The 15,266-nt window shown below is 40.4% G+C and overlaps 1 protein-coding gene across 1 annotated transcript in view; it reads right to left on the bottom strand.

Annotated features, from left to right (window-relative positions):
* Window positions 1–1,959: 1,959 nt before the first annotated feature.
* CD109 (CD109 molecule) overlaps window positions 1,960–15,266 on the bottom strand; it is a 135,665-nt gene continuing 122,358 nt past the window's right edge. Inside the window, exons 31-33 of the mRNA XM_046006356.1 lie at window positions 11,109–11,256; window positions 8,929–9,031; window positions 1,960–6,658 (exon numbers count right to left, since the gene is read on the bottom strand). Of these exons, the coding sequence (XP_045862312.1) occupies window positions 6,483–6,658; window positions 8,929–9,031; window positions 11,109–11,256 (427 nt within the window). The 3' untranslated portion in view covers window positions 1,960–6,482. The remainder of the gene's footprint in view (window positions 6,659–8,928; window positions 9,032–11,108; window positions 11,257–15,266) is intronic.

Genomic DNA, 15,266 nt, shown 5'->3' with positions numbered 1-15,266 from the left:
TTTCAGGGTCTTAGTAATATTGGGGAGCCACATCTGTTTACGACTGCTACAGCAAAGTATCACAACTGGGGCTAAAAACAACAGAAATGTATTGTTTCACAGTTCTGGATGCTGGAAGTCTGAAATCAAGGTGTTGGCAGGGCCATGCCCACCAGAAATCCTTCCGTGCCCTTTCTAGCTTCTAATGGCTTGCTGACAGCCTTGGGCATTCCTTAGCCTTTGTCATCATATGGCATTTTCCCAGTGTGTTTCTGTCTTCCCTTGGCCATCTTACCTTGTAAGGACATCAGTCATACTAGTATAGGAGCTCTCCTTCCTCTAGTGTGACCTTATCTTACTGAATGACACAGGCTACCATCCTATTACAAATAAGGGCACATTCAGAGGTACGGAGGGTTAGGACTTCAACATTCTTTTTTGGGAAACACAATTCAATCTATAATGGGAGCTCAACAAGAAAACCTCTTGACTCTTAACAATTTTAACACTCAGTGCAAAAAATAAGTAATGGATCCTGTACCATTTTAGAAAGTCCGCCGTTACTGATCAGCTTCTGCCAAACCTGTGCAGTGACCACGTTAGTCACTGTCTTCTGAAATAACGAAGTTCTGTTTAATTCCTCCTGATGGTGTGCTAAATCTACCCACTTGCAACAATTCTGTAAAGTGAGCTTGCAGGTGACAGCCTTTCCCATATTTAAAGAAAATGTTGAGTCCACATTGTTTCTTTCACCAGCTGAGCACTCCCAAACCCGGTGAGGTTTCATCCTGACACCGTTAGGGCCACTTTGACCCCTGTGGACCCCAGGTGGTCTTACCTTCTTAGACTGTGACCTTAGTATTGGGTGCAACACCCTGAAACATGCAGGCTACCACAGAACCAATACCTCCCTTGCTGAGCAACTGGAGGCAGTATCTTTCTGGTCATTGACTCATACTTTGCTTAACCATCAAGTCTTGTTCATGTATTGTGCCATCTAATGTCTCCCTCATCCTGAATTCATGCAGTTGCCTGATCTTTTAGATCATCATCAGGATAACAGACAAGGGAATAAAAGCCAACTACCAATCAGAGTGGAGAATCATCCAAAGGGTCTTCATCACTCCTCCACTCCAGGGACCTGACCCACCCACAGAACAGGCAGAGGACAGAGAGCTCTGGCTGGCCACGCACATCAGACCAAGAAAAAACTGAAGACAGGAGGGAAGCCTTAGTACTTGCAGACTTCTGAGAGGAGAAGTGGATCAGGTGGGAGCTTCAGGATGAAAAAGAGGGATAAAAATGGGGAGGGAAGGGGCGAGGGCCTAGAGAAAGCTGCGAGAATCCACCCACTACTTCCTCTGCTGACAGCGTCCCTTGTGAGGACGCTGCAAAAGTCTGGGGGTGATGCCACATGTGCCTGGGCGGCGTGACTAGATCAAGGGGCACAATACCTCCATCTCCGAAGCCCCTTAATCTGCAGTTATCATCAGTGACGTCAAATAAATTGTTACTTGAACCTTATTCAGGTCCATTTGTAGATCACCTTAGCAGAAATGATGACCCAAGCCATAGTGGGAAGAAGAGAATCCAACAGCCCCCAAGCCAAGGACCACCTCTACTGTGAGAATTAGAAAGCAGCTCAGACTCAAAGGGACCCACTCAGAGACAACAATCCATGCCTCCACTTTCCTGTGTACGCAAACTCTACGTTCCATATTTCTATATCATTTCCACAAGCTGCGTGAGTCCTCACCTCACATTCCTTATTGGCCTGTCACTTACCTCTCCACAGACCCCACTCCAGCCCCAAAGCAAAGCATGAGGAGGGAGGTGGAGCAGGTGGTGGCTGTTCCCTTCACCTCACTCATGTCAGACTCCTGTAACACAATAAACCCACTCTCACAATTAACAGGTGTAGGTAAAGGGGATGTGTTAGAGACATGATTGAAACTAAAATAAAAAGAACACTGATAGTAATAGGTGGGAATTTTAATTTTTATTGATAAACCATGACTTCCTACTGAATATATAAGAGAATACAATTCACAACAACATAACATTCTAACATTTAAAATTTAAACTTTCAGAATTACTTTGGTCAACATGTAATGCTTTAATTTGGGGAAAATAATGTTGTAGTTCAACAGTATTCTTCTCATATGCAAAAGAGATTCTTAAAATAGGGGATTCGTGAGTAAAATTTTATTAAGCTTCCTGTGTAGAAAATAAATTGACTCTATCAGATCAGCTACCAACGACCCTACTAAAAATCCAAAACGGAAAGGTAAGAAGAACGAAAATAGAGCCACATTCTCCCGAAGCTATCAAAGATAAATCTTAAAGACCGACAAATGGAACACGATACTACCTTCTACCACAAATTCAATGCACTGGGCAGAAGAGTGGTAAATCATAGCCTCATGACAACATGAGATAAAATTATTCCTAAATATGAAGCCACACGTCTATCGATACCATTCATCCCTACTACAGAGATAAGCACATAACCAATGTATAAGTGTCCTTTGAAGTGAAGAGCTCAGAAATCATCTACAAAATATCTATTTTCCTGGGTGAAGACTGAAATGAAAATGACATTTTATGGAATGATACAACGTGTTTGGATGAGGCAGCCGAAAACACACTGGCTAGAAATCGTTTTGAAACCAGCCTACTCTCACTAATGCATACTTCATTAAAAATGTATATTTACTGCTTAGTTTCTGGAAGAAAGTAGGATAACAGTCCTCTATTCAAAGTAGTGATAAGAATAATTACACCCCAGAGTCTCCCAATGTAACTTAAGATATTTACTATTAACATAAATATCATTTGAATAGGTGATAGAAATTTTTTAAGTTCTTAAAAGTGCTCTGCTTTCTTGGAGTCTGAAAACAAAGGAAAATCAGAAATACACACTTCTGTCAAACAGAAGCCTCTACCGAGGGTAGGATAGGTTCTGAAGCTAACCCAAGAGCAAGTTCACTTACTGTGTCTCAGACCCACTGTGCCAGAAAATCATGCACTTTGCCACTTGGCAAACTCAAATAAGTACTGTCTTCATCTTAAGAAACCTTGTCAAGTAGGTATTTACAATGTATTTCTACAGAAATCAGTATTAAATTTCAATGGAGCAAATGAGAAAAAAGTAAGGCTCTTACAAAAAACTCCAGATGATATGCCAGAGGTTAATCAAACACCTTGTTCTAAAAAATGACAAAGAAATGATAGCTCCAATTTTCTTTAAATGTCATCGGACAGCCAGAAATGTTGAATTAAATAACTGAATTATAGCTAAGATAAATTGGTATTATATTGCCAGGCTATTTATAACTATATTTTACATAAACAGAAATTAGGGCTAAACATAAATTTAAAAAAATAATAATAACTATGTCCAGGCTCAAAAGGATGGGAGCAGCGAGAATTATGCTATCTACAATCCTGAAAGTCCCCACATGTAGTATATGATATTGATATTTAAGTAACAAGTTGTTAGGTAACAGATGTGTACGTGGATTTCATATTAGCACAACACTCCTCAGATTATACTATACCCAAAATACTAAATCAAAGATACTATTGTTACAGCATTTTGAAAAACATAAAGTATAACAGAGTAATACAGTAAAGAAAGCATTTCAGTAACCAGGCATGGTTTTTTTTCTGAACTCATAGATAGAGCAAACAAATCGTTAGTTGCCTTCATTTCTTTTTCAGGATTCTACCTATAGATATAGGATGGGGAAACCGAATATAAAAGTGTTGTTCTGTCTTTGAATTGTTTGGCTGCTAGTGCGTGGGTCAGTGTCCAGAACCACTGGTCAGTCAAAACTGCAAATGGGAGGTGCTGTTGTCTAAATAAGGTTCCCACTCGGTGAAAGAGAAGGGGAGATGTCAGATTAGTTCCATCTCGGGAAATGAGATGGACGGCATTCTAAATGGAAGAGTCTCAGCGCAAGCAAACTTAAAGGTAAAATGGTTTTTTTTAATATAATTATTCATAATATAATTCTTCATAATATAATTATTCATAGCATGTGCAGTCTATACTATTAATTTTTACTCCTACACGGCTTTCTATTCCCTTCTGCCTGTGGCTTTTTCATCACTTCTAATGCAACCCACAACCTGCAGCAAAGCCAGTGTTTGAAGAAAGATATGAAGGAGGACGACGACAATGCAGCCCATGCACCAAGAAGCACAGCTGACTGACTTTCTCCTCCTCTTCTTCCTCTTCCACTTTTAATAAATTTATAATAAAAAGAGATGCATTACAAGAAGAGTTACTAGATGACTAGTTAATCTGAAAACCTAAAGTACTTCCCAAAAAAGTATTAGAGTTCTAGTTTTTAAATGAGGGAATATAGCCTAAGAATGATACAAGCTATCTTCCACTGGCCTTTCCATTCTAGTGTTTCCCAATATACTACACTCGAAGTTCAAAATAAATTATTTACTGAAGAATATAAGGTACTGATGGTTGGTAGAAGGTTCCCTGGGCAAGCAGGCGAGGACACCCTGTGCCAACACCCTCCCCCGACTTCATCAGAAGATAATTTTCATCTTAAAGAAGTCCTAGGATGTAAAGGCCAGAAATACCATACCTGAAGGCCCAAACGTGACAAATGCTATTTTTCAATAAGACTGTTTCAAAGCTGTAACAGAATTACAAACTTACACCCACCAAAAGTAAATACAAGAAGATTATTTATTTGATATTTAACTTCCCCATCTCTATAGACCACTCTCTGAGGATCTACTTTCTACATCTACATTTCAAGTTTTAATTTTCTGTTTCTAGAGTTGCTGTTCTTCTCTTCGCTCTCCCGTTGGATTTGTAGGTGTTTGCAATGTTTAGATAAGCTATCGAGCTGATCTCCTGCTACCTGATGTAGTCTCAGGCTGCTACTTCTCCGCCATCTTGACTCCTCCTCCCTACATTTCAAGTTTTAAAACACTGAATGTTGGTAACTCCTACCTTGGTATTCAATTCAAAATATCCAAAAGCAATATATGAACATCCACTTCACTACAATTTCTTAAAATTCACTAAGATTTTTTAAAAGTTTTAAAAATTCCTCTTAAAATATATTATTTGCATCCTTTATTTCTGATGGATTTCTTTTTAAATAATTGAAATACTGTAATGCAGACTTTCTGGAGCTCGTGGCAATTATTTTTTCCATGTTCACTTGAGAGGAATGCCATGGAATTAAGCAGCAAAATTAAACCATTTCTAGATTTAGTAAGAGATCTTTAGTTTATTTTTGATATACCTAAAATATTTCAATGTAGAAAAAGAAGAAAGGAAGAAGGGAGTAATGTAAGAAAGAAAGAAGAGAGAAAGGAGGAAAAGGAGGAAGATGGAAGGAAAAGAATTTTTCTTTAAAACTTTCACCCAGATAGAAGAAAGGTTACCCTTTAGAATACAGGGTAACCAATTATCCAGGTGCTCAAAGTTCAGAAATCTTAAAGATTCACACAAGCATTCACGCCAGACAGCCGGCTGTCTGACGCTCAGACACCTGAGCCTAGAAGAGCTTTTACAGGACTCCTGGTAACCCCCAGCCATACTTGAGGTCAGCAGTCATGTTCACCTCTCTTGGGCCCTGTCAAGCCCCAGCTTCTTGCCCAGACCACAGGGAGTCAGCCTGTCCGTCTTCGATAGACTCATGTACCCCCCATTGCTAACAAAGCTGCATCTACTGGTCTAGGGCACATTCTGCCATGGCCTCGGACTCTCATCCCAGAACCAGAGCCAATGTGTGGGGTGAGGAAGTGAGAGGGAAGGCAGGGCACCCAGGACTCCTTAGGGCAGTTTTCCGTACACTCCTCCAGCTCTGAATCACACATTCCCTTTCTCTTTCTCTCCAGAAGAAAAACAGGAAGGGTAAAGGTTGGAGGATGAGATTACAATTGGAGTGAAACAAAACAAAACAAAAAAAATACTTCACTTTAAAAAAAAAATTCACCCCCTACTAAAAAGGAAGAAGGATATTATTTATGAAGGACAGACGGAGACCACTGGGGGTGAGGCATGGGGGAGGGCAGAGGTGGGTGGATGTGGGAAGGGAACAGCAAGCTCCTCTTCTGGTTGCTGCCTCCCCGTTCCCAGACATAGGCCTTTAATGCTGAAGCCAACACCACTGTATAGTAATGCTTAAGAACCCAGGCTCATTTCTTCTAGAAAATAAAAAGAATAACTAATCTAAAATAACGCATTTATTCTGAGGAAAACACCACCTCCATGAAACACTCCTGAACGATTTTTAAGAGGGGGGAATAAAGACACACGACTGCAAAACTCGGAGGTTCTGTTCCACACAGAAGTCAGTGACAACATCTATGCCTCTAGGACCTGTTGTGCACCATCCCCCACAACCCCACAAAGAGAAAAAAAAAATTGTTTTTCAAGAACAGAAGCAATACTTGATAACGAAAACAAGACGTGTGACTTCTGGAAATGTCCATGTTGCATGGAGTCTTGAAAAAATGAATCACAGACAACACCGCAAAGAGAACAGCAGCGCGGCCCCGAGCACCACGATGACCGAAGCGGGATAAAGGGAGGCTGCAGCTCCTCTCTCGCAAGGACCGCAGCCGCGAACGTCCCCACAGAGGTCACAAGAGGACAGCTTCACTTCCGAGTTGTAACTCCTCACTGCGTGTCTCCCTGTGCGGAGGCAAACACCAGTTTACACGGATCCCTTGTTTAGAAACGTTTACTCCGCCAAACCTTTCCACCGCTTCAATACACATCTCAGAGTTTTTCATTCTTCACACAGTTTTATTTTTCTTTACAAGAAACAACTGAAATACTCAGGAGGGGCCCACGCTGCTAACCAAATCCAAGAGAGAAACAATGCCTTCCCTGCACTGTGGCCCCCCGCCGGGCATATGGTCAGCCCTGCGGGGAGTGGGGTGGGGGGAGGGTGGGAGGACGGACACGGACCACAGCTGCACTCTGTGACTCCAATCTGGAACAGGAAAGACTTGAAATTGAGGCCTGTTTAACCTCCTTGAGAGTTTATTTTCTAGTGTCATTTTCTATGCATTCAAGCAGAGGTCATTAGAACTCCCAAAAAGAGATTTACTGTGGGCTTTATTAAAAAATATAAAAATAGGGCACCTGGGTGACTCAGTGGGTTAAAGCCTCTCTGCTTTCAGCTCAGGTCATGATCCCAGGGTCCTGGGATGGAGCCCTACATAGGGCTCTCTCCTCAGCAGGGAGCCTGCTTCCCTCCCTTCCTCTCTCTCTGCCTGCCTCTCTGCCTGCTTGTGATCTCTGTCAAATAAATAAATAAAATCTTTTTTTAAAATTTAAAAAATAAATACACACACACACACACACACATAGGGAAGCCTGCCTTTGTAACAAGTTTCAACGTTTTAAAACGTTGAGCATATAGCATCTAATTTATAGTACAAGCTAATATTTGGGGGTGAATTTTATAGCATAAGCTAATATTTTCTAAAAACTGCATAAAGTACCTGCAGCACTACAGTAAACTTGCTGTACAACACAAATGATTTTTATTTTTACAGTTTTAAAAATCACATTCTATTTTCAAATTTCTTCATGATTTTTGACATTGTTTTTAAATATTTTTATTATTATATTTTTTTTAATTTTAGAATCTTCAAAACTGGGTTGGTAAGGTTTTTACTATTTCTGATCTTTCCCATATTTTCATTTGAAAATGTCCCCCTCCTAAATAAGTTGCTTCCCCCACACACACACACACACAAAAGTACACAGACTGAATCTTTTTTATTTCTCAAATGTTTAAAATATTATCCATTTGCTGAAGAAACAACAATTGGAGACTTCTGCAACTAGTCTGAATTCCAAAGTTGGATAACTGGGCGCTACTATTGAGTCTCCACCTTGTATCCTGTCCTTCCACAGAAAAGAAGGGCCACCCTCAGTGTTTCCCCCAAACCTCCCACAAGAACCTGAGCAAATGCTTTTCCCCAATTCCACCAGGAGGCAGAAGACGAGAGGAACTGACTTGTTGACTCAGAAGGAGAAAGAACTGGTGTTCTTAACCTTCATCCTCTATGATACTCTATCAAACACGACTGACGACATGAACAAGTTCATTTCATTTTAGAGTGTAATTACCTACAACTCCTAAATACATCAAAACGTTAATGATTCTCACACATTCTGATGATTCTGAGCCTCCAGGAGTACCCACTCAGAATGAGATCTATTACAATTACAGAGATCATACTCTCAACAGAACTTCGCTCTGTGACTGAGTGTAGAAGTAGTCCTAATTAACCTGGGTGATCTACAAACCAGATCTCTGTTTTCACATCCTAACTTTTTAACATTTTATAAAGTAAGAAGTGACCAGTAAAATGAAAGAAGCTCAGACAGAAAGAAGTCCAGACAGACTATATTTTTCTTGATCCGCTAATCAAAAAAATCTGATATAATGTATAAATTTTAGCAAAACAACAGACTCAGCTAAACCCATCCCAGTCTTTCATACTGCAAATGAGGCTCGTGTTCTCTCCTGAAGAAATCCCATTTTAAAACAGAAAACAGATGGAAGGGATGCTTGGAACAGAAGCAAAATCCCGGAAACTGCATATAACTAGACTCACGGTTAGGTCACTTTATCTTTGTAAATTTTGCAAGTGTGAGTTAAAAACCTAAAACATGAGGAAAAACCTAAAATTATTAGGAAAAACATCACTTTTTGTATTCATCTGCTCAATGCTATCATGAGACTTTTTAAAATTATTAATCGCCTTCATTAATCGAAAAGCTCACCTCCTACACTCTCCTGTACTTTCCCCACACCTATGGTCTCTCCAACAACACTCCTCACAGACAAGATACGTGGCCACGGTAAACAAATGAATGAATGAACAAATGAATAAATGCCTGACTTAACTTCTAAGATATTAGAAACTCTAGAACACACTTACTTGGTTCATAGTAATCTGTGATGGACACCAAAGCATCTTGCGTATTTGAAACTTTAAAGTTTCTCACAGCAGGAATATCCACACAAATCTGGGTTTCGTTTACCTTGAAAAATACAAAAGACTTAAGGGGGTGACAGACAATGTGTTCATGATAAACCAAACGACATTTCTTTTCCTTATCATTTTAGGAAACAGATGGAAACTAACATTTAGAGAGGATTTCTACATTCCCAGTGTTGTGGTAAGCCCTCTATATAAATTATCTCATACAGCTCGTAAAACAATTCTTACAAGATAGGTACTGTTCTCACTTCCATTTTACCAAAGCAATACTGAGAATCAGAAGGGTTAAGGAAGCACCAAGTCCAAGGATGCACATTCCTGGGCCTGGGTGCCTCACTCAGCCCCCATCTCACACAACACGCCCACCCAGTCGCTGCTGATAGCTCCCGGTAGCCCCCTTCTCTGAGGAACTGCCCTCAGCTCACAGGAGCAACCTCATGGGTTAATGTGAGGTAATCCCATAGCCAAAAACTTAGATGGGGTGCAAAAGCCAGCTCCTTGCCTCCAGATGGGGCCAATGTGACAACCAATATTGTTAAAGGAAACTGAGAATTGATAAATTCCCTCAAATATTCCATTACATGCCAATAGCAGTAAATGAAAAGTCAAATCAGCCAGAATATACTGCACACTCAAATTAAGATAACCATCAAATAAATACATGCGTAGAAACACACATATATACAAGAACATCACAGATACAGGACAAACTCCAAAACCAATTGCATTATTAAATTAAAACCTCAAACTTGTTTTATAAGTTCCAAATCAAGCCCTTGGTATTCAAGCAGTACATAATAATACATGAAAACTCCTGACCAGAAAAAGAAGCTAGAGACTTTGGACAAGTTTTAACAAAGTTTTGGCCAGAGTGGCTTTTGACGTCTTAAGACAAATGAGACCATTCAGGAACTAGTTGTTTTTAAAGTATATATATTGCTAACGCAATATATTTCTGATTCATACCTGGCAAAACTGCAATAAAAAATGTAGGGAATTCCCCCAACATAACATGAAAGCCTAAGAACACTTAGAACTCTATTTCGATTCCACCTGAGAGTTTCATATAGATGTTTGAAAAAAAGAAGTTATATGCCAGCAGTTTTGAGACATAAGTACAGTCGAATTTTCACTTAAGTCTCTCTTATGCACCTTATTCTTGGATCAGTAATTTTCGTGTAACAATGAGAAGAGTATATGAAAATTATATAATAATTTGTGTGACGACCAAACCTCTGAGAATATTCTTCTATGATTTAAGCACCTAATATATTCATTGCAGGAATATTAACCCCTTTGGGATTTATTAAAATTTCTATGAAAGCATTTTAGAACTTGTAATTAAAGCTTTCATCATCAGCATTTAAAGAGATAATTTTAGGGATGCTAAGTGGCTCAGTCGGTCAAGCATCTGCCTTCAGCTCAGGTCATGATCCCAGGGTCCTCAGATCGAGTCCCACATCAGGCTCTGCTCGGCAGGTTGCCTGCTTCTCCCTCTGTCTGCTGCTCCCCTTGCTTGCGCTCTCTCTCTCTCAAATAAATTAAATTTTTTTTAAAAAAGATAATTATGGGGCGCCTGGGTGGCTCAGTGGGTTAAAGCCTCTGCCTTCAGCTCAGGTCACGATCCCAGTGTCCTGGGATCGAGCCCCACATTGGGCTCTCTGATCAGCAGGGAGCCTGCTTCCTCTCTCTCTCTCTGCCTGCCTCTCTGCCTACTTGTGACCTCTGTCTGTCAAATAAATTTTTTTTAAAAATCTTTAAAAAAATAAATAAAAAATTTTAAAAATATAATTTTAGCAATTCCCTAAGGCAAAGGGGTCCTCACACTGAGACCTGGACTGAATTTTTGAAAATACAATGTGACAGTTTCTATAGAGTTTACATCTGGCATGAAATAATAATTTAGTTATCAAGACTTTCATCAGGCTCATCATTAACAGTATTCTCTTTAAGTTGATTTTATAGTGATGTCTTTTTAGTGGGGATAAATATATGATTGCCAGGTTAGGGTCATTCGGGAACACAAAGAGCTGAAATAAAGGAAATAGGTCTAGCATAAGGCAGTCTTTCCACCTTGTCACCAGTCACCTACATGAAACTTACGTTTTACTACTTACAGAATCTAAATATAGGTTGACTTTTCCATGATCATGTTCCACTTTCCTCACGGTCTCACTCAGAGGAATCGCGTCCGAAGGCACGGTGAAACCACTCAGGAGGTTCACTTCCATCAGGGCCATGCCGCTTCTAGCGGGGCCCAGAAACCTACAGCAAAGAGGAAAGGATGAAAGGGAAAAACCTTTTAGGAAAAACCTCAAGCTGTTGGCAAACTCTCATCGCATAAATATTAAAACTGCCAAGTGTTATTCCAAATACTTGGGGTTTAGTTAAAGTAAAAAAATCTCTATAGAAAATTATTATAAAACCGGTAATCCTTTCCTTACAGGTAGGTATGAAATTCTTATCATTTTCAACCATATGAGGAATAATAATTAAGCAATGCATTCACTTGACGTGAAATGCCTTCAGTGTGTCAGCCTTGTGCCCGCAGGGTTGTAACAAGTACAACCTGGACGCCCTCTCAGTGGGCAATGATATCCTCTCGGGGTGATTCCAAACTGAATCGCATTTTTCAATTTCTCAGAAGTTGACAGCTCTGAGCTTTCCAGCTAAAAGCCAGGACCCAAAAAAGAAACTGAAAACTTGACCACTTAAAGCAGGAGACCACCGCCAAGTCTTTACCAATCTTCTCTTTATCTGGTTTTAGAAAAAGAAGACCAGTAGGGAGGGTCCTTCCCTTTGTTCTCCAAAATGTACTCGGAGCCTATTTTGTGTTTTCTTTGGCCACCTGGCGAGAATGCCAAGCCTTGGAAAATTCTGTGTCACCACCTTATTCTCTCACCCTATTGTACACAACGTGAGCAGCAAAGGATCTGGGCACCAACGGCGTTTCGTCTCCTTTAAAAATAAACGGTTTTCTGCAATGAATAGGTGGCAAGAGCTTCTTGCTTGGAGCAGTAAGAGCCCAGTGTGGTTATGGAAAGGAGTCTGCCTACAATGTGAAAGGATCGGAGCACTGTTACGTGAGTTCCTCTTGTCCTTTCAGACGGCAAAAGCATCTTGCTTCTGAGAGCGGCAAACCAAGGGCTGCCAAACACGTCTGATTGAAAAGCCACACGGCACAAGGGCCGACGACAGCTGGCTCAGCAATCACAAACAAGGGAAACCATCTGCAGAGTGATGCACTTGGCTAAGAGAGGTGTCGTTGAAAACCAAGTGCCTTGCAGTTAGAGGTGTTTGTGTCAGAGCAAACATTGAAGCAAACGAAGCCAATCGGCTTAAATACAATGACTTGCTCGGGACACCATCAAAAGCGCCTCCGCTGACCTGTTCTTTCTGTCAGCCAAGGGCAGAATTTGTTAAAGGCCCACACCACACACAGAAAACCTCCTCTGAGTTGATTAAGGGCTTGGACCCTACCGATGGGAATAAAGCACCTGAAATATCGTTTTTCTTTTTCCACTGAAAATCACTAAAAATGTTAATTGTATTCATATCAGATTTTTCTCAGAAGACTAGTAGAGCATCCAAATCCTTTTTACCAACTGCTACTCTCACATGAAAACAGTTCCCTTCTCTAGTTTCTCTCCCCCCAAAAAGGATACATATATCCTCTATCAGAATCTGTCACCCATCTGATTCCTGATGATAGGTTAAGAGTTGGAATCCCACATCCTTTCATGAGCCCTTGTAAGTAATGAGGCCCCATCTTGATAAGAATCTTGATTTCACCTAATTTTCCTCATCTGTTTCTTCAATTGACCTCCCTAAGAGGTGAAATCCCTCTCATAGCTCCAAAGACTTTTTTCTTTGCCCATTTCAAAACCAGAATTTTAGACTTATCTAGAAGATTTCTTTTTATTAGTTTCTCTCTGTCTCCCCTCCAAACACTAAGCTCCACGAAGACAGGGCCTCTGTCTTTTTTAGATCACAGTTACATTCCAACATCTGACACTGTGCTTGGTACAGAATGGAGACTCAACAAATATTGGATGAATGAATGAGTGAATGACAAAAACGGGGATAATAGTGCCACCTACTTTATAGAGTTATTGTAACAATTAAATGAGATGCATGTGAAAGTGATTGGTACGATACCTGGCATGAAAGCTTGTGATAAATACAGTTTATTATTACATGGAATAATAATAACTTGATGCTGTTACTCTGGAAAACAACCCAATCATAAGCTTCATAAAGAAGAGTGGGAGTCCTACTTTCTTCTCAGCTGAAAAGGAGGCCACTGAAGGAATCCTGCTATCCCCCTGCTGTGGGTCCGAAATGCCCAGGAAGGGAATGAATGGGAAAACACGGGTGACGTTTTACATCAAAGTCATGAACATGAAGGCCCAAAGGTAGTAGAGATGGTAGTAGTAATGGAGAAGATTGGATTCACGCGATGGCTAAGGAGGTTGGCCCCCTGGAGAAACACCCAGCGATGACCTTGAAGAGCATCTGGCCACTCAGGACCACATCAGTGGCTCCCAGCCCAACAACAAGCCAAGTTCAACCAGAACACCAGGGGGTACTTAAGAAGAGCAGACAGAGCTCCTCAGTATCAGTGTATCCTCATAGTAACACTCAACTTCACAGCAAATCATGTAGAGGTAAGAGGACAGACTGACAAGGAAGAAATTGTAAAGTCTCCTGGTTCAAGAACCTGTTACAGGAGTTGCTCTGAAACCTGTGCGTGCATTACATCAACCAAGAATGTGAAGAAGGCAGCTTCACAGACTTGGAATCTGTGAAGTCGGCAGGTCTGAGTTGGAACCACTTTTCCTTTTTTTTTTTCTTTTAAGATTTTATTTATTCATTTGACAGAGAGAGAGATCACAAGTAGGCAGAGAGGCAGGCAGGGTGGGGTGTGGGGCAGGGGGAGCAGGCTCCCTGCTGAGCAGAGAGCCCGATGTGGGGCTCAAGCCCAGGACCCTGAGATCACAACCTGAGCCAAAGGCAGAGTCTTAACCCACTGAGTCACCCAGGTGCCCCACCCCTTTTCCTTTTGACTTAACAAGATCCTCAGATATTCTGGATACAGACTGAATTTAAGAATTAAATTTAAGAATTCTTAAGTTGAAGAGTTAAATTTTATTTAATTTCTTAAATTAAAATTAATTTCTTAAAGAATTCTTAAATTTAGGAATTAATAAGAATAAACCTTATTAAGTACTCCCAGAAGCTAACAATGCCTATTTATCTAAGATGAACACCTTCTAAACTAGAATATTCTCACTGTATCTAAAAACTCTATTCTCGGGGCGCCTGGGTGGCTCAGTGGGTTAAAGCCTCTGCCTTCGGCTCAAGTCATGATCCCAGGGTCCCGGGATCAAGCCCCACATCGGGCTCTCTGCTCAGCGGGGAGCCCGCTTCCTCCTCTCTCTCTGCCTGCCTCTCTGCCTGCTTGTGATCTCTGTCTTCAAATAAATAAACAAAATCTTTAAAAACTCTATTCTCTTCATTAAACTTGCATGTTCTTATAAAGTCTTGGGTTAAAAGCATAACACTAAAAGGTTAAATATAAACTTGGAATAATTACTTAACAGAAAATTACTAACCAGAGAATAATGAATTTTAGAGTATTAAACATGATTGGTTAATTTAGAGTTTTCATAAATTAAGACCTACATTTTATTAAATTTTTCTATTCAGTTATTATAAATACAAAAAACTTATAAATAATTTTGAACACACTGAGAAGTAGTTAAACATAATTAAGCAGTATTTCTAGTTTATAATCTGAAGTGTATTAAATAACTGAAATCTTTGTTAAATGTAACTCTTTATATATGTATTTTTAAGATTTTACTTATTTATTTGACAGAGAGAGCACAAGTAGAGCAGCAAGCAGAGGGAGAAGCAGGCTCCCCACTGAGCAGGGAGCCCAACATGAGACTTGATCCCAAGACCCTGGGATTGTGACTCAAGCCAAAGGCAGAAGCTTAACAAACGGAGCCACCCAGTGCCCCTGTAACTCATTATATCAATATAGTTAGATAACTACATATATATAATTTCCAAATCTGGGGTGTAGATGGCCCAGTCAGTTAAGCATCTGACTTTTTTTTTTTTTTAAGATTCTATTTATTTATTTGACAGGCAGAGATCACAGGTAGGCAGAGAGGCAGCCAGAGAGAGAGGAAGGGAAGCAGGATCCCTGATCGAGCAGAGAGCCTGACGTGGGGCTGGATCCCAGGACCCTGGGACCATGATCCGAG

The sequence above is a fragment of the Meles meles genome, chromosome 5, assembly GCF_922984935.1.
Source record: "Meles meles chromosome 5, mMelMel3.1 paternal haplotype, whole genome shotgun sequence".
Classification (NCBI taxonomy): domain Eukaryota; kingdom Metazoa; phylum Chordata; class Mammalia; order Carnivora; family Mustelidae; genus Meles; species Meles meles.
Note: the sequence above shows the minus strand (reverse complement) of the source record. Positions and strands in the feature narration are given on the sequence as shown.